A 25,773-nucleotide genomic window follows, 5' to 3' on the forward strand; every position below is an offset into this window, starting at 1 on the left:
TGCCTTTGTGCCACTGCTTTCCTGCTTAGATGTGAAAGAGCTGCCAAGCCCAGCCTTGGTGTTCTTGATGCACTTAGGCTTTTCTAAGCCTTTGATGCACAAAGGCTTTTCCTTTGTGCTGCATGAGCTTTTCTCTGCTGTTGGATCTGATGGCTTACTGTTCCAGAGGTAGTTTGCACCTCTAGCACAGTCAGCTATGCACAAATGCAGCATGGATGTTACGTCAGACTTTTGAGGAGTTAGATGCAGGCCACTAAATGCAGATTACTGAAATTTGGGAAGTGAAAAAAGGGAATAACTTCTGGTTCCTTTTGTTAATGTGACTTGGTTTCTACAGTGGTAAAGTTTAGTTATTCTACTCCCTTCCCTACACACAGTTGACGATGGTGATTGCACGCATGCATAAAATCTTCTCCACCTTCAGCACTATGACTTAGTTCTCTAAAGCTGTGGGGTTAGCAGCATCAGGAGGTGGAAGAGTATTTGCCCATGCTTTTCTGAGGAAATGGAGCAATATTTATAGGGTTAAATGAAACAACATGCTACACTTACTTTCACTTGAAGAGAATGAATACAAACAAATACTCACAGATGGCCAGAGCTAGAGGTAGCTTTTAGATGGCTGTGTTGTGTAGCATGATATGTGTCCAGTGGCTAGGGAAGATTTCCATGTGGTGGTTTGCCCTGGAGTAAGCTTCAAATGTCTGACTGTCTTTCATATGACCAGGCAACAAGCCTGTTAGTCCTTGCAGGCTCTGTCCATTCTAGGAACTTTAAGTAGAATTGTGTTGAGTGCTTGATACAAATCAGCATAGTAAAATACAAATTTCCCTTCCTTTCTCTCCCTTCTGCTCCCCAAATACACATAGAATCATTTAGACTGGAAAAGACCTGTGCAACCATTAATCAAGCACTGCCAAATCCAGTAATAAATCATGTCCCAACTATGTCTACACATCTTTGAAATACCTCCAGAGATGGTGACTCCTGGGCAGCCTGTTCCAGTGCCTGACTGCTCTTTCAGTGAATAAATTTTTCCTGATAGCCTATTGAGACCTGTCCTGGTGCAACTTGAGGCCATTTTCTCTTGTCCTGTTACTTGGTACGTACTTGCAGAAGAGAGTGACCCCCATCTCGTTGTACCCTTCTTTCAGGTAATTGTAGAGAGGTTCCTTTTCTGCAGCCTAAGCACCCCCAGCTCCCTCAGCTGCTCCTCATAGCTCTTGTACTCCAGACCCTTCACCCACGCTGTTGCCCTTCTCTCGACATGCTCCAGCACCTCAGGGTCTTTCTTGTAGTGAGGTGCCAGAAAAATTGAAAACAGGATTCTAGGGCTAGTCTGATTCAGTGACTCTGCAGCTAGAAGAGAACTTTCTTGCTGGTGATGCTGTTTAACTGCAGTGCAGATGAATTCAAGCTGAATAAATTCCAGTAGCTGGTCATCAGTGGCATCTCCTCTCCCTTGTGCCCCTTCAACTTAGCATTTTTTCTCTTCTGCTTCTTCCTGTTGTAGTTAGACCAGGGAAAAAGAGTAATTTCTGCAGTATGCCATTACAGTTTATAGATGTGGATGGTGTTGACAAAGTCTTTAGATGTGGGGCTGTAAGAGACTGCTGATCACCCCTGTGTTTGCTGTGCTTCAGAGCATTGCTCTGTAGATGTATCTTGATGTCACAGAATGGAGGTGGCCTCTTATACCTGAACAATCAATATGTTATAGCAGTGGTCCCCAAAGTGGTGCTTGTGCCCCAGGGGTTGAGCAAGATAATCTACTGTGGTGCAGAAGAAGAGTACTATAACTTATATTTATTTTTTTCTTTAAAAATCCACCAGCAAAAAAAAAAAAGCACCTCACGTTGAAATAAATCTTTAGTACTTTATTGAAAGTGGTTTCCTGACTTAGTCTGTATGTCAGAGAGTCTTGTGTCCCGTACAGCCTACAAAAGTGTCTTACAAAACAGGATGTTTCACACTGCAGAAGGGCATCCTCACTATTTAATTCACTTACATATGTTGCAGCTCACTTGTGCCTACTTAAGTGGATTTATGTAGTATATTGTCTAGTTTTAATTAAACTAATCCTTATGAAAGAGATATGTAGCTTAAAGATTCTCTTACAAACCTGTGGGTTTCAGGTAATACTAGAAATAGGAGCACAAGTGAATGGTAAGAATGTCAGAGCTTACATTATTAGCACAAGCTCTTCAGTCGGGTAAAAGCAGTGACAGTTGCATTGGATCTAATCAATGAAGTCTGATGACACTCAATTAAGTACTTTCATTTTTAGAAGCCTCTCTTGAGCTTTCTTATGTAAAAGCAAAATATGAAAAAAGTATACCATTGGGGAAACACTTGTTCTTCCTGCTGTGGAAAAATGGCTGAAATAATGTGAAAATAACCTATATGGCAGCAAACTAAAATGCTTTCCTTTCAAAGAGACACAGAAGACATTGCCACAGACTTGAAAAAATAGGTATTGAAGAAATTGGGCAGTGTGGGAGGCTTGGTATGTAGTAGCAAGGATTATGTGTGTTTCTAGCATATCTCATCTTAAGGAAGTTGCCACATTCTGGTTCAATTATGAAATACATTAAGAGCTGCTTAGGAGCACAGTTTGGCCCAGAAATGCACAAAGTGCTCTAGGATGGTGTGAATGAGGTTGACTTTATAAACACATGCCTTAAATAGAATCTAGTTTGTAATGAGATGGGGAATGACCATGAAAATCTGTACACACTGCAACTCAGTGGTTATTTCATGGCAAAATGGTTAAAATAGTTGTCAAACTTAAAGGTGAATTACTGCCTTTTTACTTTTTCAAAAAGTCAAGTGTTCTGGATTTGCAGGGCTTTTCTCTGCTGACAGGTAGCTGTCAGTAGCATGTTATCTAGAAGGTATTTTTTAAAAAATAAATATATAATAGTTTGTTAAGCAATGTCTTTATATAGCTATATGTGTATCTTGAGTATGCATGCTCAATTTTTTTTTTCTTAATATGGTCAAGGAATTTTGGAGACCACCGTATTATAGGTTAAAGCAAGGATTAAAAGACATGCCATGGAGGTTAAGAACAGCCAGCTGAGCAGGTCTGGATATGCTCCAAAGAATTAGTGTCAGTGGATTAAAGTTGCTGATTTCTGCTATGCATAGGGTATGTGCTGTGATGCAGAGACTGTGCAGTATTGACTGGGGGCAGGGCACTGAGGTTGCATCTCAGGGGAGTGCTTGCTGCCTTCTGGCTTCACAGCCGCTTGATCAAAAAGCTGTCCTAATTTTAGCAATAAACTTGAGCTGTAATTACAGGTCTAACCAGATAGAGTTCTTGCTCTGAAAATAATTGGAGTAACATTGTTAGCATTGGTTTATTGCATCTCGTAGGCAAGTGGGGAGAAGGAGGTCTTGAGTTGTGCATTGAGCAGCCTTCACAGGTTGCTTAAATTTTAAACTTCATTCCCAGCTTATAGTTAGGTCTTCAGATAATTGTACATGGGGTTACTGGAATTTTCTGCCTTTCTACCTTTGAGACTTTTACATGAAAGATACTTCAAGATTGTAACAGTTTGCCAGAAATGTACAATAATCCTGAATAATAGGAAGCAGCAATCAAAGAAGTATGCAGCTTTCTTGAACAGCAAAACTTGTCTCTTTGTCCCCACCTTTCATGGGCTGCAGTATGAATCAATGTGTTCAAAATCAAGGGCTTCTAGGCCTTTCTTCCCCCTCTTCTATTTCCACTGCAAATAAGTCCTGCTGAAAAAAATCATGGCTTAGTTGCTGGGGAGAAAAGTGTCTAGACTAGGTTGTGAATTATTTAAACTGCTGTGGATTGTGGCAGAAATAATGCATGGTGCTGGGTCTTGCCTGTGTCTAACTAATCCCAACTGCTGCTTCTTGGGGTTTGGGCTGTTTTGCTTTCCAAGACTCTGTAATGGAATAGGTTAGTTGAGGACTGTGCTCTTAAGTTCAAACCTTAGCTGGCAGGGCAAACTGGTTGTAATACCATCTCTAGAGTGGTGTGGCTGTGCCTTTGAATTTTGTCTCTGAAAAGTGTTTGGTATTCTGATGAATGTTGATTAGTCAGCATGCACGTGGATATGTTTGAAGTCTTAAAAATAGTCTTGTTTCAATGCTAATTAATTTCCTAGAGCCACATTTCTGAACTAGCCTGAAGGCCACGTGGTAGAAGTGAAGTGCATCCTCTGCTTGGGGACATTGACCCAGAATGACCTGGCATTCTCCAGGATGGTAATGTGCACACAACCAGTTTCCTTGCTGTTGCCATGCAATATCATCATGCATGGCTTACCTCAAGACAAATGACTTACCTTCCTGTACATAGAGTAAAACTATTGCACTTACCTTAGCATCACACTGTCTTCTGGAGAGGCTGGCCTGTCTGTGTGGCCCAGGGGCACAGACAGTGGAACCTTGCTCTGCAGACTGAGGCTGGTGCTGTTGGCAGGGCTGTAAGTTCCACACTAAGATGTCTTTTGCTTCAGGTTGCCATGGGTGTGTTTAACACGTAGCACTGGGATGCAACACATGAGTTTGGGTTCATGCTCTTCATGCTGTTGCTTTTCTTTGATCTCTTCTTCAGCTTGCCAGGTAGCCCTGATGCTCCTGGGCCATGGGATTTTAGCAGCTGCAGGCTAGCACTGATGGTGAAAGTGATGACCGTGAATTCTGGCACCTATTCCCTGGTTGTCTAAATTCATCCAAGTATAGGAAGCTTGAAATCTGTGTAAAAAGGAAAGGATTGGTACATTGTTAGTACTTAGAAGGAGGAGTGCTGCTGTTTGGTGAGCTAGTTTATGAACCATAGAAATGTAAAGCCACCGTAGTCTCCTCCCTAGTCCATGTGCAGTCTCCATCTGTGCACTGAGGCTTTCAAGACCAAGCTGGGTAACGCCCTGAGCTGACCCTTCTTTGTGTAGCAAGTCAGACCATGTACCTTCAAGGATTCTTTCCAGCATGACTTTTCATCCCATTTATGTTGCTGAGACTCTGATATCACATGTCCATGTGCACATAGATGTTCCAGTTCTGGTAATAATATCACCTTAGAGCATTGGAGCTATATAATATCAATGTCTTCCCTTAGCCAGGCATGACTGAGATGAAAGTGGAAATACACCTTCATAAAATTTCCCCTTTCAGATTTCCATATATGAGAGCAGTGCATTTCAGCTCAAGGAAGAGATTACTTCAGTGGTACCTCTTACAAACCTTATGGATTTGGGATTTTTCTTACATAAATGCAGCTTAGATTTGGGGGCAGGGAAGAAGCGTCAAAGATTATAGGAAGTTGAAGAGCCAGAGGTGAATCATTGGGAGAACTAGAAGAGTTGAATGGAAGCTTTGCCTTTATGCAGGAGAGAAAAGCAGAATTTTTATACATAAAAAGTTACTTCCTCTGAAGTGGGTAGAATTTGTTCTTTTAAAGAAGGATAATCTTGAAACAGGTCTCAAAACCTTGAGTCTGGGCCATACTCTATTAGAAAACTGTCTGCACTGTATGATAAACTACTACAGTATATAGGTAGGTATCTTTTTAAATTTGGGCACCTGATTCATATAAGAAAAATTTTAGGATAGGTAAGCTTTAAGTTGGTATTCTCTTACCACAGCTGATTGTGAAAAATACCTGAGTCCCTTTACCTAAACCAGCTAACAAGAAAGCATGTTGCCTTGGAAGCTAATTCTGTCTTGGCAATAGCTCTACTTTTCTTGCTAAACCCAGTGTGGAAGTAACATGCACTTTAGTGGCTTTCTGACACATTGTGGAAACTGAGTTGAATTTAAATTGTGTGTTGTGCTGCAGAGTCTTTTCTGTGCTGCTAACTGGAGGATGGACAAGAGTTAGTGGAATTTGTGCTCTTTGTGCTGGTGGGCTTGTCAAGTCTTACCCAACTGCATCCTAAGCCAATCTTTTTGTTGGGGCTTTGTACTGTGGGAACTGAATTGGTGGCTGCAAGAGTAGGGAACTTACGTTGTTTTTCTTCTGTTCTTCCCCTTGTATACTGGATTTGCAGTCTGCTTGCTCTAATTTTTCTTTTCATTGCATTTCTGTGGTAGGGAAGAATAGCCTTGTTTGGATTCTGTAGAAGATTTTGTACTCAAATGACATCAGGTCAGTACATACAGTAACAGAGAGAGAACCATGACTAATGTCGCATCATGTGGGTCATTTTTCCCTCTAGCCCTTTACAAGTAGTGCAGTGTAGCACAGTATCTGTTTTAACACACTGTGTATTGCTGGATACTTAGTATGGCAAGAATCCTTCAGGAGATGTTCCTTCCCCTGTCTCTGATCAGCCCCAGCTCTGTTTTTCTGCCTTGCATGGATGGGCATGTTTGTTGTCAGTACCTGATGCAGGCAGAGGCTGCTTGCTTTCCTCCCCCATGTCGGAGCTTAGAGGTAGTAACTCCTTGCAGTGGGCTGTAGCATGTATGTAAATGGCTTTTTATCAGCCTCTTCTATCTGTGTGACATCTCCCACGGTAAACACCCCCATACAGACTGTGTTAGGAAAGCTCTTGCAGTTTGATTAAATGCTGCTTGTATATGAATGTCAGTGGATTGTACTGGATTTTTTTTTTTGCAGGGCCCTCAACCCTACTTTGCACTTAAGGGAAATGGCTCTGAAATGCAGATTTCTTAAAATTTCTTTTCACTTAAGGGACATGACTAGGAATTCAGAGGTAGATAAAACTGAGACAGGTGTAAGAAGAATATTTGTAGGTTATTTGTTCTGACTCTAGTGCTGGATACTTTTGGTTTGTTCTTTTCCTGTAGAGAGAGCTAATGAGCATTTTTTTCATTCACTCATTACAAAATTACAGGGTTGGAGAATGGAACCATCAAAATAATAGGAAAACAACCCATGATATAAAGACAGAGACTTCATAGATGAACTAGAGACAAAATGTGTTATATCTGGATGTTGTACAAGGTGCTTTCCAGAAGGAAGAAGAAAACACAGATTGGGCATTAGTTACAAGCAGCAAAATGATTGTCATCCCTGTCCCACACACCCTGTCAGTCTGAAATAAATTCAGTCCTCCTGTTCTACTCTGGTCTGTATTTTCAGAGGTGAAAGGTATGAACGTGTGTTCCTTCAAGATACAGATCTTTGAGGGAACACACTGTGTACTTCTGACTTGTGAGAGGACAGAAGGAATGGGGGGCCACCTCCTGAGCTTGAATTAGGGAGGCCTTTTCCCAACCCACTGAACTAACTTATGTCTGGCTCAAATGTAAGACATGAGATAGGGAAACTCCTCGTGGAGTAACCAAGGGGACAGAACAAATGTTGAATATTAGAAGTAAACAAAGCTTAGACTGCCTAGGAACCTCAGGCTTCTCCAGCATGAGTGCCCAGACTGTATCATACATCATGGGGAAGCCTGGCTGCCCATTCTGCCTCACAGCAGGTTATTGCCAAGACTCCTGGAATGGGCAGACTGAGGTGCTGTGCCTCTCAAACTGTGAAAGTCCAGGAAAGCATGGCTGGTGCCTGTGGTGGGTCCTCCCAAATCCCTTGCTACGTGCTGCAGCAGTTGAAATTACTTCATTGGAGAACTGTCCGGACAGCTGAATTCTTTTCTTCTTTTGTCACCTCTGTGGATCTGTGTCAGGAACAGTAGAATTTTGTATTGCATCTTACATGTTTGTCACTGTTATTAGAGAATGCTGTTATATAAAAAATCCACTGGAAAGCACGTGCTGAACTTTTGGCAACATGTGTTGGGCTATGAGGTGTCGGTGCAGTTGTGATTGGTGAAGATCCAAGTTTTCAAGCAGTGGTGTCTTGTAGAGATCCAGTGTGGCATAAGAACCTGTACCAATCAGAGTAAAACAGGGATATGGATGTGTAGCCCATCCAATTAGATTTAAGGGTGTAAAGGATGTCATAGTATGATGCCAGACAAGGGTCTGATAGTAGAAATTTTTAATGTAGGGACCAGTAGCTGTGCATCTTCAATTAGCATACTCTGTGTTTCTTGGTGGTGTTGGATAATGATACAAGAAAGAAGTTCAGTAGTACAAAACCGAGGGTTTTTTCCTTCCTTTGGAAAGGGAATGATCTTGTGGTTAAGAGTCTCTTGTGCCTTGCCAAGAGCTTGCTGTGTGTCCATGAGCAATCGGCATGTGCTCAGATTTTCCAAGAGAGGCCTCAGAATTTCCAACTTTGTTTCTGTGTAATTTTCCAGTTAGGAATTTTTTTGTTTGTTTTTTCGCCTCAACACTGCTGCTTATTAAAAGCTTCACTTGAAGTAGCAGATGCCTAGAAATGACCAAATTCAGTGCCATACTGGCACCCAAGATCTGTAGCTGTCTCTGGAAATATAGGCCTTAATTTCTCTGATTGCTGATTCCTGCCAGAGGGATTGTGTGTCCTGCCTTCATAAAGTGTTTGAAAGGCACAGTAGGAGTGTGCAGTGGTACTGTGTGTTAGAGCAGCATGACAAAGATGCCTTGCATGTGTAGGAATTGTATTTTCATGGGGGTAGTGTCCTGAAAGTCATCAAATCAAGAGGGAAACCACATGTGGAAAAGCCTTTCTGTCAGCTGGTAAATTAAGAATAATATGGCCATACTGCTGTTGGTAGATTTCAGTTAAAGATGATGTTGCCATTTTGCAGGTTTGTCACTGGAGCGCTCAACCAACTCAATTGCCTCACGTGCTCGACTGTGTGAAAGGGAGGAGGAAGTCATGGCTTGTTTTGAGAGAGCCTGTGTTATTGCCCAGGTATACTTGCAGGAACTTGAGAAGGTAAGAAGAAATGTGCTTAGTGTATGGCGTGGGTGAAATTTCTAGGGGTTTGTCAGAAAAAATGGAGAAATGTCAAGTGATCATAGCAAGGAGTCTGAGAACAAATCGGAAGAAGTGAGGTGTCTCAGTAAAATCATTTGCAAAACAGCAGTTTAGCTGGTCTCTACCTATTTCTTCTGAGAATGAGGTCTAGAAATAAGTTCTGTCTGGGGTAAAGCACCAAATACTTTGAGATGCACAAGTTGCATCTCAAGTTTAGCCTTACTTAAGAGGAACTATGAACTTTGCATGGCAGGTGCTGGTGTGAAGGAACTCAAGGCATTTTACATACCTGCTGTGTAAATGATGCACAGCAGTGGCTATTGAGATCCCTAATGAGCTGAAAGAAACCTTTTTGGGTCAGCCATAGCAGTTTAATTACCAGTGCTTCACCTTCTCCAAGTGAACCTTGAGGAATCCAGATCATTAGAACCTAGGTCCTCCATCCCTGGAAGTATTCAAAGCCAGGCTGGGTGGGGCTTGGAGCTGCCAGGTATAATGGAAGGTGTCCCTGCCCATGGTAGGGAGATTGAAGCTAGATGATCTTTTAAGGTCCCTTTCAAACCAAACCATTTGTGATTAGTAGCAAGTAGCTGCTTAGCCAGTGGTTGGTAGGATGGACACTGGGAGCCTTCCACTGAGCCATGCAGATAATAGGTGCTGCTGATTTGCTGGGCACATGCAAACCTTGCCTAGCTGAGGACATATCACATGCTTCCATGCCCTTCCTATGCCACACATTATGTTTGACATCAGCAGTACTGATTGTTAACAGCATTGTTATCTGTCCTGTAACTGAAAGGCCTTTGACCTTCTGACCAGATACTTCTGCTCTTCTCAGTAACAAAGGTGTGTTTTTGTGTCAGGTTTTGTTTTTAATTGCATTGGAACAAGAAAAAGTAAGCTTAGTGCATGTATAAAAATTCATTTAAAAAGACAACTCAGAAGAGACCTGCTCTGTTTCTCTGCAGAAAAAAAAAATGGAATAGTCTTTAAATTGAAATTGTTACTGTCCTTCCTTTGTGGAAGGATGAGTTCCTGCCAGTGCTGGACACTGTAAATTTCTTTTGCTGACAGCTTGGGTCTGCGAAGAAGGAAGAGTCTGACCTGTAATTCACTTAGAATCATAGAATCAGTAAGGTTGGAAAGGACCTCTGAATTTACTGAGGCCAGCTATTAATTCAGCACTACCATGTTTGCCACTAAACCATGTTGCCAGGTGCCAGCACCACATGCTTTTTGAACCCTTCCAAGGATGATGATTCCACCACTTCCCTGGAGAGCTTGTTCCAATGCTGGACCACTCTCTCAGTGAAGAAATTTTTCCTTATATCGCAACTTGAGGCCATTTCCCCTTGTCCTATCACTTGTTACTTGGAAGGAGACTGACCCCCCCCACCTCCCTACAACCTTCTTTCACATAGTTGTCTCTGGACATGAAAATGCAGGGTTGATGACAGACACAGTAGAAGTTCATAGTCCTTCTCCAGTGCTAGATGAAAAACCCTGCTTTGGAGAGGCAACTTTCAGCTATGGAAGCAGTTTGTTACCAGCAAGGAAGCACAACCAAGGAAGATTTGATAGGACAAATAGAGGAAAGATTAAGATTCTTTCATCAGGACTCCTGATGGCTTGCTAATTCTTAACAAATATTTATGTTATATTGAACTAGATAAAGCTACTCAAACATTGTATTGTTATTTCTGTGCAACATACTGGATCTTTGTAATTTGTGTGGTATTTCCCAAGCTGTTGGTGTTAATATGCAGCTTTCTACTTACGTTATTAAAGGTTGGAAAGGTTTCAAAACTCATATTGCATGCAGAATATCCCATGGAAGTCATTGTATATTTTAAAATTGATTTTATAACATTTTTGAATAGCTGATAAGTGTAACGTTTAATTGTTGAAGATGTTACTGGCTCACGAGAACCTGGCTAGTTCCAACAGTTACCTGTATTCCAAGATATTTCTTTTTTTTCCCCTTACAGACCTTAAACAACACACATTCAAGGAGTATCAAGGGCAGCAATGTGACTTACTCTGAGTTTGAACTTTCCTACTTTGTGGAAGCAGCTCTACAGAGTGCCTATGTGACTCAGTTAAAAAAAGGGTAGGTGGATGCAGGTATTAATAAAATTAGATAATGTTGCTTGTTTTGTCTCAGATGAAGACTTAATTTTTTTCTTATGTTCTGTTATGACTTTTGGCTGCTGGTTCACCTCAAGTCTCCTCGGTGTCCTTCCCTTTCTTCTGTTTGTGTCTCTCTGTCTTAGGAGACTTAAGCTTCATTTTTCCAGACCTACAGGTAGGCTGGGGTAGAACAATATTCTTGTCTTGACTCAGCTTTGCTCCCTGTGGAGACAAGGGGAGTTTGACTGTAGAGAGAGAGAGTGGAATTTACACTGCTGTGTGCCCTTAAAATATTCAGCACCTGGTTTAGAGCTCAGTAAAATCTTACAGGTAGTTTCTTTCATTTATTTGTTTGTTTGTTTGTGTAAGGTCTTAAATATGCCAATCATGCCCCAAATCTGTGTGTTTTTACTCTGGAGAATGTAGGCAGGAACAGTGCTACTCCATGGTATTTGTTATGCCTCTGAAACACAGCTCCTAGTGAACTTCAAAAGGGAAGGAGTAGTTAATATCTACAAGCCTACAATGAATTTTATGAGCCTTCAGTGAAAAACCTTCACAAGATCAGCAGAAAAGACTTTGTGAATGCACGCTTCCAAAGGTCATTGGTTACAAAAACACAAAGCTCAGATGTTGTAAAATGACCCGTTTAGTCAGGCAAGTACAAGTTTATGCATAAAGCAAAGTCTGAACTTGTAAAGCATAGTCTCAGTATCTGCTTGGTATGTGGTTTTCCCAGGTGAGCTGAGGGTTGGCCAGCTGTGGCACAGTATGTGCTTTCCTAACCTTCTGCCCTTCTCAGGGCAAACAAAAAGCTCAGGTCTTGCCAGTCAGCTCATTAACTATGTAGTAAAATAAAATCCCATTTAGAACATATGGTGCTGATGTCCTCCAGGCAGCTTTTGAATATCAAACTCATGTTCATTTTATTCAGCAACATTGTAAATTCAGTCTTTATCAATGATGAGTTCATTATATCCAGCAGGATATTTTGGCCATTACTGTGGGCCTTGTGTGCTCCCTTCCCATATTATTTTAATGATAGCCTTAAAACCAAAAACCAAATCCCAAACAAAAACGAACCACAAAAAACTCTACAGAAACACAATTTGAAACAAAATACATGTGTGAATTAAGCCATGCTTTGATTATAAGCTGAATTGCTGCAATAGCAGCAACATGTTCTCTGTAGCTGTCTCCTGATGAAAGAGCAATGAAGCTCCTGCAGCTGGGATGGCAGTGGAAGCCCACGGGCTCCTGACCTCCTGCAGAGCAAGTGAGAAACATCATCCAGGATTGCAAAGTCCGCTGGGATAACAGGAGCCTGGTGGGACGTGGCAACTTGTCTGCCCCCGCAGCTGATACTAATGTGTGGTTTCTGCCACCAGAGGGCATAAGCAGCATTGGGATATGTTATGGAAAGGGGAGGGATATGGGAAGAAGCTTTTTAGGATGCTTCATGAGTATAGTAGGTTACTCCACCTAATACTGAACAGCTCAAATAAATGCTTGTGTTCCCCTTATTGCTTCCAGCGTGTTCACATAGGAAATAAGCCTTGGATGATCACTGCTCAAGCTCTCAGGGGGTAGGTCCTATCAGGTGGGATGTCCTTCCCCAGTGCTACATGTGTATAAAAGGAATAGTAAGTGTTTTATTTTTCTCTCGACAGGCAGAAGAACTCAGGGATACAAGTGCTGTTGTTATGCTTTTGTTCCTGCTGGCAGGATCAGATATGCTCTTCTCAGAGGGTGGTGAGGGATGCCCTTTTTTCTTGCAGTGTGCAGTGAAAAGAAGACACCAATATAAAAGAAAGGTCCAGTCTCCCCTTCAGGTGTTGAACTGCCAGCTGTAAGGAACAGCAAGTCTTGCAGCTGTAGAAGTCACAGATGCTTTTAATAAGATGCCACGTAAAAACATTGTGTTGCTGAAGATGCATTTCCTGCAGTTGTTTGCCATGCTGGAGCCCAAGAAAGCTTTCTTTTGGTCCTCCAGTGAGGAATGATGCTGTGGATGCAGAACATAGGAAGGCAGATGCTGTCATACTGTAAGAGGCAGCCAGTTGTCTTAAGGTTATCATCTCCACCAGGTTTTGGGTTTTGGTTGAATTGTTTGGTTTGGTTTTTCTCTGATGCAGATGTGTGAATATTAGGCTGATTTCTTTTTGCCCTTTCTTCTTGTGTCTATGTATGAGCAGCTGTTTAAGGTGAGGATATGGTTTGTTAGAAACCTGGGTGAGGTGCAAAGATGCAAAAGGAGATGGGCAAAGGCAGCGATGTAGTTGATGTTTCTGTGCTCTGGGTACTGCTTTACTCTGGAGGGGTGATGCGGCAAACTACCGAGTAATTATCTCAAGATGTTCTTTTCTATCTGTCAGCAACTGATTGTTTTAACAGTAAATGAGTAGGGATAAGAACATGATCTGCTGGTGACCATGTTGTTGGGGGACTGTCTTTGCAAACCTCTGTGTCCGCAGTCCACTCCTTTATTGTCAGTACTTTTTTCCAGCAATTTGCATAGAAAATAGTGTATTTCTTTATTTTCTAGTATATTAACATTTTATGTAATGTTAACCAAACTGTGTGACATAACTCTGATATGACTGCTTGACTACTTTGATTCATGGACTGGTAATTAATCTATATTGACATGGTACATGCACAAAACAAGTTTTTATGCCAAGCTGGCCTGAACTGGACTCCAAAGTTGCTCTTTGTCACAGTTTGTGCCCATGATTGCCTGTGTTCATTTTTATTAGATTAGCTGTAACTGAATCCTAGACTGCTCTTCATGTTTTTTTTTCAAATGGGTGCTCTAACCACTACTGTGGCTAAAACTAAAACCAAGGCAGTTTAACGATCATGTCCTTTTCCCTTCCTGTTTTTCCTCATTTCTTTTTCTGGCCTCTTAGCAATACAATAGGGGCCTATGGACTCTTCCAACTAATTTAATTTCCATGATCTAATGTTCACTCATGGCTTGAGGCAACATTACCTGGGATTTCCAGGTAGTCCTCTATCCAAGTCCTGCAGAGGCTCAAGATTGTTTAGTTTCTAATCTAAGTAAGATCAAGTGTTTGCACCATGGATTGCCAGAGGCTTTATGACTGCATCCTCATCCAGTCACCTACATAGCATGTATTTCTGTTCCAAATACATACTTTTCTTTTTGTTAATTTCTTAAGGTCCTAATTAAAAAAAAAGTCCCTTCAGTTGCACATTTAGTATATAAAGGGCATATATCAATGGAACAGTGAGTTCATTATTGTTATGAGCAGAGCAATTCATATGCTCAAAATGAAATGTGCTCAGATGCTCTCCTGGCTTGGAACAGTAGAGTGGAAAGACAAACTCCTGTGTTTGCAGGCAGGTGTGCTCTGTCTCCTGTCACAGCTCAGTCATGTTTGATAAAGGTCAAAATACAAAAGCTGCCAAACCAAATCCTCAGTCCTGTAGAACTGGTATTGTTGAGAGCTCAGGGGATGGAGTGGGTGCTCTTTGATAGATCCTGACCACATGGGCAGCTGTCTGGGAGGTGGTAAGTGCTGGGTGCTCCTCCTGTGCTGCCCGTTTTGCACTCCTGCCTTCTGTTAAAGGTGTTCCTAAGCATTTGTCATGTGCTGCACGGTTCCAGCCCTGACTACTGAGAGATGGGCAGCAATTTGCCATTTAGTCTTTCATTCACTTCGGTGTGTCCGTTCCTTGTTTTTCTTCTCCCCTTCTTCCCACCCCAGAGCAAGGTGTTTCTGCCAGGAGGCTTAACTTGTTTTATGACCTTGTCTAAAATGTTGAACTGTAATGGTGCCTTAGTTTTCTAGGAACAAAACTGTCTCATTTTATCACCTTTGGTAGGTTTTTCTTCTTGGAAGTATGTGCCAAATGTGAAATTAATTGGCTTTGCAAGTGGTCACTTGTCTTCTTCCTGATGTTGGTTAATGCAATTCATTGGCACTTTTTTAAGACAAATATCATTATGCTTACAAGAGACCTAAATAAATGCATTTTTGAAAATGCTGTAGAACTGTTATACTCCATAACTCTTCTGTCCAGCCTCCTAAGGTGCCCATGGAAGAACAGAAAATGCTGGTAGTTTTCCATAATCAGGAAGAGCAGTCAGGCAGCTGAATTGTGTTTTGATGGGGGAATTTATTAATTTTTTTCTATCTGATAGTAAATGCCATGTAAGCAGGTCTGTTGGATTTGGTCACTACTTGTGTATAAAGTCCAGAACTGCGTCTTCGTGCGTATATTCTATTCTAGAAGCACAAAAAAGCTCCTGGTGTCTTGGCCCTGTCATTGGAGTGCTTGCTGAAGTATTTAAGTCCAACTTTAAAAAACATTCTTGACCTTTTTTCCTCTTGATAAACTCCCAAGCACATTTTTTACTTGGGAGAAATTGGAAAGAAAAAAGACAGCATCTGACTTTTCTCTACAAGTCTTCAGCTTTTTTGCTCTTGTCTTACTTTCTTGTGTGCCTGTACACTGCCCATGATTAGACAGTCTACAGATTACCTCACAATTTGGAACTGAGATAAGTATTGCTTGGAAGTAAGGCCATATGCATTTGCAGTCTGTGTCATGGTAACTACAAGCTTTAGGGTGGCATTTTATGTAGCCAGTATTCATGGTAAACAGGATGACATTTTTATCTATGCCCCTCCAAAATAATTGCCTCTTTTTTTTGTTGTCATGAAATGTTTGCTGTTGATTCTGGAGTGCAAGAAGGTTTGCAGTGCATGACAGCAGGCACACGTGCAGTTTGTACGGCTTACCTTCAAAATTTAATCAGTTTGACAGAAAAGGTTTTTATGGCTTTGTTTGTAAATGAAATTTAGTTTTCGTCTGCACAGAAAATTCTCCTGGATAAGCTGAAGTGACAGTTAATGTACCAGTACAACTGCTTATTTTGTTGTCTTGTCCAACATTGCTTCTTTTCTGCTAGCTTGTATGTCTTTGGGTAGCTTTGACCCTGCAATGAATGTGCATTGAACCATTTTGCAGTTACTGTAGTGGAGGGGCCATGTCCTTAGCCTTCAACAGCTGATAGGCTGCCAGTGTGTTAACTGATATGTACAGTGTTTAATCTTTCCTCTCTGCATCTCTCAGAGTGCACAGGCACAATTAAGATAGCATTTGGCAACTAGTCAGCTTTAATTGCTCATGGTGTATGCAAAATAATGATTTTTTTTAAAATTTGGGTTTTTTAGTCTAACCCTTTTACTGCAAGTTAGGCTGTGCTTGCAGATGGTTACTGCAACTTAGCTCCCTGATAATTAACTGTTTAAACCACTGTAATTTCATCATGTGCCTGCACCATCAGACACAAAGCATTTAAGCACCACCTAAAAGAAATCGTCATTTAAAAGCATCACGTAAGCTCAATATAATTCAAACAAGTACAATCTGTGTGTATGAAGAAGAGATGTGGATGCTTTTAAGGAGCAGCATCTGCTTTATAAATATGAGCTATGAAAGGCTTCCAAATGTCCCCTCTGTTCATCAAATGTGAATGTGATCTTCTCTTAGGAAGCCATCTGGAGTAGGCAATGCTGCAGTCACTGCCTTGCTCTGTGCCATTGTCCTGGCTGTGCCTCAGAGTGACTTGTCTCGCTACTGCTCACTCAGTGATTTTTTTCAGGGGTTGCTTGAACTTCAGGTGTGTTGTTGAGCTTTGGCACATCATAAAAATATTCTGTCTCCAGTGTGCTGATTTTGGGGGTTTTTCATTTTTATCTTTTTTCTGTCTTCCTCATAGAAATATTGTGAAAGGAATGAGGAGTCTGCGAGAAATACTACGGACTGTAGAAACAAAAGCTACTCAGACCTTCAAAATGGTAAGGGAATGGGAAATGTGAGGGTGGGACAGTCTGGTATGCAGGAATTCTCTTCATTGACCAATGAGTAGCACAAAAGTGTATTTGTCCTCACATGATTGATGGCTTTATTTTTTTCTTTTTTTTTTTTCTTTTTTTAACTTTTGGAAGTGGTATGTCAAGTGATCGCCTTAATTCAAAGACCTGCCCAATTGAAACCTCCAGGCTTTCAGACCTAGGTGTGTAGGTTACTTTTGTTTGGTTTGTGGTTTTTGGGTTTTTTTTTTTGTTTGATTGTTTTGCTTTCTTGGTTTCAGTGCATTTTCTAGCCCTAGTAGAAACAGAGATGTTATTAGTTTGACAGTGCTGTGCTCAGGTGAAGCTGTCTTACTTTCTTTCTCAGTTTCAGTGTGTATGCACACCTTTCTGCATTTTCATGTAAAGCATTAAGTACTTCTGTCTCTTGCAACAAGCAGTGCTTTTTTAGACTGACATCTTTCAGTGTTCTTTCTGTAAAAACCCTCTTCAATACAGTACAGAGTGATTTTAATTGTTTTAATTTTTTCTTTGTGTTGGCATTCTGCATCTTCATATCCTTTTATCCTGAATGTCTCAGGTAAAGAAATACTTCTGTGCCTGTTTAACTTCTTGGACCTTTAATGGGTTCTTCCCTGTCTCCCCTTGGAGAGATCTTGTCCTGAAGTTACTCAGGAGGTGACAATGTCAACAGCTTGCAGAACAGCAGTCTTGGGAGTGAAAACTTTGCAGCCCTAAAGGCATTGATACTCTTACAGCTAAACTTGTACTTGATTTTGCTTTGTGTTTTGTGTCATTCCAGAGAACTTGGGCAGGGGAGGTGGGCATGGGTTTGTGTAGTGTTTTTGAGACTACAGATGCATGTGGAAGCTTGTCCAGCAAATTAGAAGAGATGACTTAAATAATTGTCCACTCAAATGGTTGCATCTTTTCCAAACTGAGATCAGAGTTCAGCAGAATTTTTGTGCTTGCCTGTTTTATCACTTTGCTGAAATGAGTCTGACCATCTGCTGCTCCTAGACTGTGACAGAACGTGGCTCAATTGCTCCTGTCCCTGTGCAACTTGGGACAGCTGTACAACACCCCTGGGGGATTTGTCCCTTAGGGGAACTCTCAAGGTGTTCATTCAATAGCTTTTCCTGAGATTTAGAAATTGCATTTTCATTTTCTTATTTATTTTTAAAGAGCCATCAAGAGGGCAAAGGGAGAATTGTGCTTAATTAAACAAGTTTTTCAAGCATGAAAGTAAAACACATGATTATTTTTTTCTCCTAATTTGTGGGATCACAGTGTTCTTCAAGCATAATGATGCTTTTTTTAGCCAAAGGCAGTAATAACATAAATCAGAGTCTTGGCCTTTTCTGGTTTGTTTGGTCTTATTCAAAACAAGAGTGAAGCTAATTTACACAGCTACTGTACTGTATGTTAAAATTAAAGACACTAGAAGTATTTGTTGCTTGCCTTCTGAATGGCTTACCACAAACTGTACTCCTACTTCTGTGTGAACCAGTAGAGATATTTGTATTGCTGGCAAATTATTTTCCCTCCCCTCTAAGACTATAGGAAAAAAAATATAGGAGAGTTGACTCCTTAGGGTAAAACTGACTAAATGATTACACACTGAGATGATAAAATGATACTGGCTAATGTTGCAGGGCCCTAGGCCATTTTGCTCATAGTTACTTGCTATAAAAAGCATAGAAAAGCTTAGTTAGAAACAGACAGCTTTCTGTAACTTGTAACAGGGCAGGGAAGGTCTTGGGGTTTCCAGGGAGTTGCACATGGTGACATTTCTTTGAGACACTATTGTACACTCAGCCCACTGCCATCAATGAAGCCTTCCTTTGTGATGTTTAAGAGGTGGTACTGTAGTTGCATTTTAGACTAATTCAGTGAATTCATCTGTGTTGAGGGGGGTGAAAATCAGGAGTCTTGCATCAAAGCAAATTATTTTGATGTAATTGGGAATAGGAACTTTAAGTGTGGTTTATTTGATCCCATAGACTTTGAGGTATGACATCTATAACATAACTGTCCTGATATTTAAAAGACGATTACTGTTGGTGGGCTCATAATACATCTCTAAGTGTACATTTCATATGTATATGAATGCATATCCAGTAGTCAGAGAAGTTGCAAAATACTATTTGCAAGTATTAGGACAAAAGGGCTGAAGTTTCAGCCTGCCCTCTGTTTTGTGCAGGATTTACTTACAGCATAGAGTGGTGTGCTGCTTAGAATTCACAGAGGACACCACCCATTGTGATGTCTCTGAGCTTGTTTGCAGGTTCATCTATGTACAGTGCAAGAAATTAGAGATTTGATGGGTATCAGGCAAGGGTAAATGCCAAAGATACTTTGGGAAGTGAATTAACTTGCCTCCTTTTGGGCCCAGCTTGCCAGCTGTGCTTATGAAGTGGAAAGCAGCTATTGAAGGGTCTTTGGCTGCTTGATGGTAAAAAAAGTGCATGGGATGTTGCTGTCCCACTATAAAGTTCCTAAGCATCTTCACTCCTCTCTCCTTTGCTGCAAGAAGAAGAGAGGAGCAGTACCAAGACGAAACTCTGAGTCTATAAGGGAGAGTGACATTAACAGATAAAAGGTTGATCTTTTAAAGCTAACACAAAAGTTGCCTCTGGTCTTGAGACTTGCATACAAAATTGCAAGGCTGAGAACACAATGTTGTGTCATCACACTCTTATATAGTAACTATTGTGAGATTGTCTCAGCAGTCCATGTGGCAATCAGTTGTCCTTGTTCACCAAAGCATCCCTTGATGTCAGGCCTTTTTGATAACTTTTTTCCTAGAGCATTGCAACAAGACCATGTAAATGCAGAAGTTTGGTCTTTTCTCAGGAAGGAAGAAACTGATCCTTTTGTCTACCTTAGCAGCTGATTTTGCTACTTCAGCTTTCTGAAGAGTGGTGCTGTCACACTGGTACATCTCCTTCCCAAGGTGGAACATGGTGAGGAGTGAATCTTTTGTGTTGGAGAAGGTTTCACTGATTTATGTCTTTTTCTGTACTGATCTCTAGACTGCAGCCAAACAGTTAGCTCAAGTGCTTCTGCATTCCCTCAGTGAAGACTGTTACTGGAGCCCTTTATCTGATCCACTTCCTGAGTTCATGAACAAGGAATATCAGTCTTATGTTAGCAATCTTCTTTGTCGGAGGCCTGAGCTGTACTCAGAAGAGAAGTAAGTGTTCATTTTTATTTCAGTTCATTGGAAGGAGGAAGGAATGTATTTGAACACTCTTCAGTACTACTAATTATGTCACTGATTCATGTAGTAGTTTTGTGCCTTCTTGTTTTCAACTCTCCACTAAAAAGTCTGCTAAAAAAATAAAACATTAAACTTTGAGTGTTTCCCCCTCACCCCAGGAAGAAGCAAGTCCAGCCAAAGGGCTGTCTTTGCTACGAAATTGAAATAATCTATTTAGGGTTCAGCATAGCTCATCTAAGATATATTGCAGAGCTTTTAATTGTGTGAACTTGCAAAGACAGTATTGCCTAGCAAATGAATTATTCATTAGATGTTTCAAGTTACTGCTTCTCTTGTGAAATGAGAAAGAGGCTGGCGGGATAACTCTTGATCTTCCTCAGAAAAATGTGTTCTGTCTTTCAGTGTGTACTGCCCTCAAGACAATGTAGAAGAGGCTCTTCTCCTCCTCCTAATCAGTGAATCCATGGTAAGCCAAAATGAGTTTGTGGTATTAATAGTGCAAAGGGATATCTAGCATTTCCATGTCTCCTGGTTGGCTTTGTTTACAGAATCTTCCCTAGATAAACAGGAGCAAAGTTTCAGATGCTGAGTGGAAAATGCTATCTATTCTTTTATTAGTGGAACTACTTTTTTTAAAGTGGAATTTCAGTGAAGAGTTTTGGGAATTGTCAATAAGAGACATTGATTGCATTCACCATAGCTGTATGCAGGTTCTGACATCCAGATACATTGTCAGTAGACAGACATTTCCATTTGTAACATCTGTGTGGATTTATGGATCAAGAATGAGAAGAAGAGGCCTTGCCTAAAGCCAGGCATGATGGTGGTACCTGCTGTTTGGAATTGCAGGATGCAGTACTCTGCTTTCATGCTTTCGTCTGCAGTCGTTTGTTTTTTGACAGTTTCTGATGCAGTGATACAGGAAATCTTGTGACATGCAGAAACATTCATAATAAGCTGCAGTGAAATAATTAGATTTCTTCTATTTATAACGTTGGTGGCTTTAAAAAATCCATTTAAGAGGCAGGCAGAAAACTGGAGGAAAAATAATTGCATGGTGACCTTTGGTAATTTTCATGTTCTGAGAAGATGCAAATGCACAGAAAATGTGGAAGAAATGTTTTCTGAAAATATGTAAGTAGTGTGTATTTTGCTTTAAATACAGGGTGGTCACTTGTACCTCAAAATGAGATTCAAAACCTTGGAACATCAACAACCTTCTTAGAAAATTTTTAATAACTTTCAGACAAATTGAAAAAAATACTGTGGAAACTTTTGTTTTTGCTTCCTTCAGTTTTTCTTGTCTGGTTCTTCTGGCACAAGTTCTTTCCCTTTCCCACAAACTCCTTCAGAAGAGGGCAATTTAATATTGTCTGCTTTTAAAATTCAGGGAAAAATTGAAGAGGTGGAACCAACCCAAAATATTAAATTGACTTCAAAATCATGTACATCTGAGTGTTGCTATGTGCTTTTCAGTGCTTTCTAGATTAAACCTCTTCATCACATCTGCTTTGTGTTTTCAAGGGTTTTTCTTAGTCAGAAGGGCTTTTCATAATTAGAAATGGAGACTAGAGGAGTGAGGGCTTGTAGGATATCGTGTGCACTTGTATTAAAATCAGAAGCACTCCTGTCAGCGGGCCTTGTTGGGGCTGCTCCAAGCAGCAGGAGGATTGGGGTCTGGAGCAGTGACAGAACGGGCTGCTCCAGCCTTTCTGGGATTGGACTTGCTGTTAGAGATCCATATGGAACCTCAAACTCCACAATCTTGTTCTGCTGAGGAGGAAAAAGTTATCCCTATCTAATAGCACGTAAAATGTTGAACTAACTGGTCTTGTAACTAAATTATGGATGGAGTAGTGTGAAAATGGTATTGGTAGAAACAGGAATGCTATGGTGAGTTCTAGGTTGAATAAGTAAGCTTGGTATATGCTTAAATGCTGCTTTTGATATATAGGAACTTCCTGGAGGAAGATGCAAGGCACTTTGATTTGCTACATACAAAACAAACAAGAGAAGCTCTTTTAGCAGAGCGCTGTAGGAGCCACATAACTGTATTTCTGATTTTGGGGAGATGGAACATCTGAGCCTTCATCTTGCATCAGCCTTGCCACGAGTTTGTTCTAACAAAAATTCAGGACAAGTGTATAGAAATACACTTAGGAATCACATGAATGTTCTTCCTAAGTGAAGGAACAGAGGGAGCAATCTAATTTTTACATATGTTTGTAATCCATAAATATTTTGCTGTACATTTTTATTATGGCACCTTAGAAGGGGAAGTTTTGTTTAACTTACGTGACATGTTTCCCTAACAGCATTGCTGTAGGCTAGTGAGTTTTCTCATGTACAAGTTTGTTGTTTGTTTGAAGTTTTGGTTTTTAGTTTTATGTATTTTTTTTCTTTAAAAAGCAATTTATGGAAGCTCATGAAATGAGCTAACTGGAAGCAAATTTGTAATTGAGGTCTCTCCCTAATGATACAATATTAACAACTGAATAAAACATACTTTGCTTCCTGGAGACAATGTCAATGGCAAGTGTTTCTGTAGGCCGGTAAGCAACATAGTTGGCGTTGTTGGATTTTGACTGGATTAGGTGTTCTTCCAGTATTTACAATTGTGAATCCCTTAAAATGAAACAGAAATATGCAATTACATTGGCTTCTCTGATGCTTCTGTCTGTCAGAGCAAAACTGACCAGAAAGGTGGTACTTCTCTCTGATTTTTAACGAGACAAAAGCAGTAAGGCCATTGTAACTTTCTTGCAGGACTGTAAAGCCAAACAGCTTCTTCGCATACCTGTTCCTAACTCCTACCACTCTAAAATTACCTTGAAGAGGGACAGAATTAGGGGAAGGAGACACAGAAAAAAATTTCAGCTTGTGGAGGGGACACAGAGTAGAGATGAACTGAGGAGGAGCATAAATCATCAGAGAACCTCTAAGTAAATATGTGCTGAAAAAGAGATGTGATACTTTCTCAAGAAGTATACACCTGGAACACCTTTGCTGTTGAAATCCACTTTGTTTTATGTTTGACTTGCCTTCCTAAGGTGAAGCTGACATCTGCTTTGCCAGAATCTGTGTGACTTCCAAGAAGATGTTATGGGGGAGTAGAATTGTTCCTGTGAAGGAGAAAGCAAGAAATTGCCTTGAGATTCTTGAAAGCCAGAGCCTATTTCTCACCAAACCTTCTCTGGCTCTTAATAGTGGACAGTTCTGGCTTGTGGTTACTTATCTCTTTCCCTTGCATTGCAAGGGACTCAGTGTGCATATGCTGGTGGGATGAAATGAGAATATATTCGAAAGAGGCAATTAACAGTTCTTTCACTATTTCACTCTGCCTTTGAGCCTAAGAATGTGAAAGGTTTTCAAATGGCCAAATAACATGGTATCCTCTTTCATGGCTCTGCAGATGCTTCTGTGGATATATTAACACTTTCAGTGAAAGCTTGTAGCCTGCTTTGTCCTGGCATCTCACAAATTGCCTCCTGTGTTCTTTATGTTGTGTTAAAAATGGGAACCTATTTTCATAAGCTGAGGTATCTCAGTAAACAATGAGAAGAATCCTGGTTGTTGAGCTTGGCAAATGTTCCTTCTCTGTGCCAGCTGTTACTTAGTCACAGCCTTTGGCCGTAGAGTTCTCATGAAGGAATCTAGTGAAACAAATCAGGCAGCCTGAAGATTGCCACAGTCAAAGCTGTTTTTATGGGTGTTTATGGCCTCCTGGCTACTCTATCATTCCTTTTGTATAGCCTAAGTTTTGGTATGGATGGGCTGTGTTTCTGAGAGGACAAAAATGCTCTCCTTCAGACCAAGAAGGCCAGTTGGTGACAGCCTTTACAAGCTCAGGCTGTGGCAGAATGATGTGCTCCTATCACGTGTTGGAGAAACATGACCCTGCCTTTTTAAACCACTAGTCCTCTCTTTTACTGTATTTAGCCCATCTAAACCAGTGACACTGATTGTGAGGAGAACTGAGGACATATTGTCACTTGATGCAGTGTGATTTTTCTGCTTCACCTACCAAAGGGAGCAGGACTGGTTCTGCCATCAGAGACTTGGGTGCTTTGAGCTGCAGGGTGTAGACAGAGGAGGTTTGGCATGACTAACCCTTAGCTGCAGTTTTGTTTATTTTAATAGCTGTTCTCAAGAGTGTGCAGTTGACTGCACTACCCTTAAAGTTAGCCAGAAGCTTCTCAGAGCCAGGAATGGAACACTTAGTATTACTTTTTTGTGTTTACTTTTGAGGTTGAAAAAGAAAAGAAAAAGTTCTTTGTTTGCATTTAGAAACCTTCCCTTCTTGAGTCTGAGGTCCAACATACAGTCTGAAATGCCTTTATTCAGTGCTGACAATGTTGGCTCTTACAACTGGGGATTTTGGCTGATGTGGTCCACCAAACAAACCAGGTAACATGTTTTTTTTTTTTGGCTCTGTATTCATTCATACTGGAAATAAAGCTCCTTGTATCCAAAACTAATAAATTCTGTGCCTGTGTAATGAAGATTAGAAATGTCATCTACATCTTATCTCTGATTTGAGTCCCTAAAGGCGATTTGACCTTGGAGGGCCTGAGAGCATGAAACAGATGGTGAGGGGGAAGAAAGATACTGGGACTTGTCCTGTTCTTTTTACTGGTGAGAACAAACTCATGGCTGAGAGCGCGCCTTTAACAGAATAATATTAAACCCGTGTATTTTTAAACACAGAAATAAATAAAACCTGTTAGCTCTTCAGTTCCTAGTTGTATAAAATAACGCTGTCCAACAAAGGAGTTGGTGAAGAAGAATCTCTTGTTGCTTTTGTAGGCTGGTTTTTCCTTTTTCCCTTTTTTTTTAATGGCACCAAGCCCAGTGATGATACAACAGCTGGATGACCATCATGACTATTTTACTGAGGGCCATTGGACTGTGGCAGCTGAGAGAGACAACTGGGGGCAGGGTTGCCTGCTCTGTTGGTTCCTGCCAAATCACACTTGTGCATTTACAGTAGCAAATTTGGCTGTCTCTTAACTGGTTTGCAAGGCAAAGCTATGTGTTTGGGACCTGCAAAGATGGACTGCAGAATGTTTCTAGGGGGAAATACGCTACCTCTGCTAATTACCTCTTAAATGAATGGTTCTAATGTGAGTTGCTAGAGAGCAGCATATGAGAGCTTTTTTCCTTCTGCTTTGCAAGTAAGTCTTGTTTCCAGACTTGCAAGGCGAATGTAAATTCTTGGAAGATAGCTTTCTAAATCCAGATAACTGTTAGCAAATGGATGACTTTGTTACCCAAGATAATATCCATAAACAAATTTGCTTACTTTCTGCTTCTCTGTCTTCATTTTGTGTAGGGTTGTTTGGCTGTTTTGGATGGGGCTGTATGTCTGTCTTGCTTTCAGTGATGTTTCCAGAATTAGTTCTGCTACAATACAAGGTGTTAGAATGCACCTGAAACATGTAAAATATATCTATGTGGTCATATTTAATTGGCAATTATAAGGGGCTGTTTTGATGAATTGACATCTGAATTGGACCCCAGTAACTTCTGGTCTGTTGCTTACCAGAAATGAGACAGATGCCATGTGGTTCACAAGGGGATAAGTTTTCATTTGCTGTGCTTCTGGTCTAAAGTGGAATGAGTTGTACTATCTCTCTGAGAGGAGTTTTGTGAGTTCCTGGGGCATGGTTTGTCCTCCCTGTTCTACCCACATGCCATTTTCACAGCAGCTGTGCAGTCAACCCTTAATATTTTCTTTGCATATGTTAGTGAGGAAA

The 25,773-nt window shown here is 40.7% G+C and overlaps 1 protein-coding gene across 1 annotated transcript in view; it reads left to right on the forward strand.

Moving 5' to 3' along the window:
* The window catches only part of TTC7A (tetratricopeptide repeat domain 7A), a 171,475-nt gene that overhangs the window by 12,349 nt on the left and 133,353 nt on the right, over nt 1–25,773 (forward strand). Inside the window, exons 4-8 of the mRNA XM_066546525.1 lie at nt 8,646–8,776; nt 10,807–10,928; nt 16,701–16,779; nt 19,830–19,990; nt 20,420–20,483. Coding sequence (XP_066402622.1) covers nt 8,646–8,776; nt 10,807–10,928; nt 16,701–16,779; nt 19,830–19,990; nt 20,420–20,483 — 557 coding nt within the window. The remainder of the gene's footprint in view (nt 1–8,645; nt 8,777–10,806; nt 10,929–16,700; nt 16,780–19,829; nt 19,991–20,419; nt 20,484–25,773) is intronic.

Source organism: Molothrus aeneus, chromosome 3, assembly GCF_037042795.1.
Source record: "Molothrus aeneus isolate 106 chromosome 3, BPBGC_Maene_1.0, whole genome shotgun sequence".
Lineage (NCBI taxonomy): Eukaryota > Metazoa > Chordata > Aves > Passeriformes > Icteridae > Molothrus > Molothrus aeneus.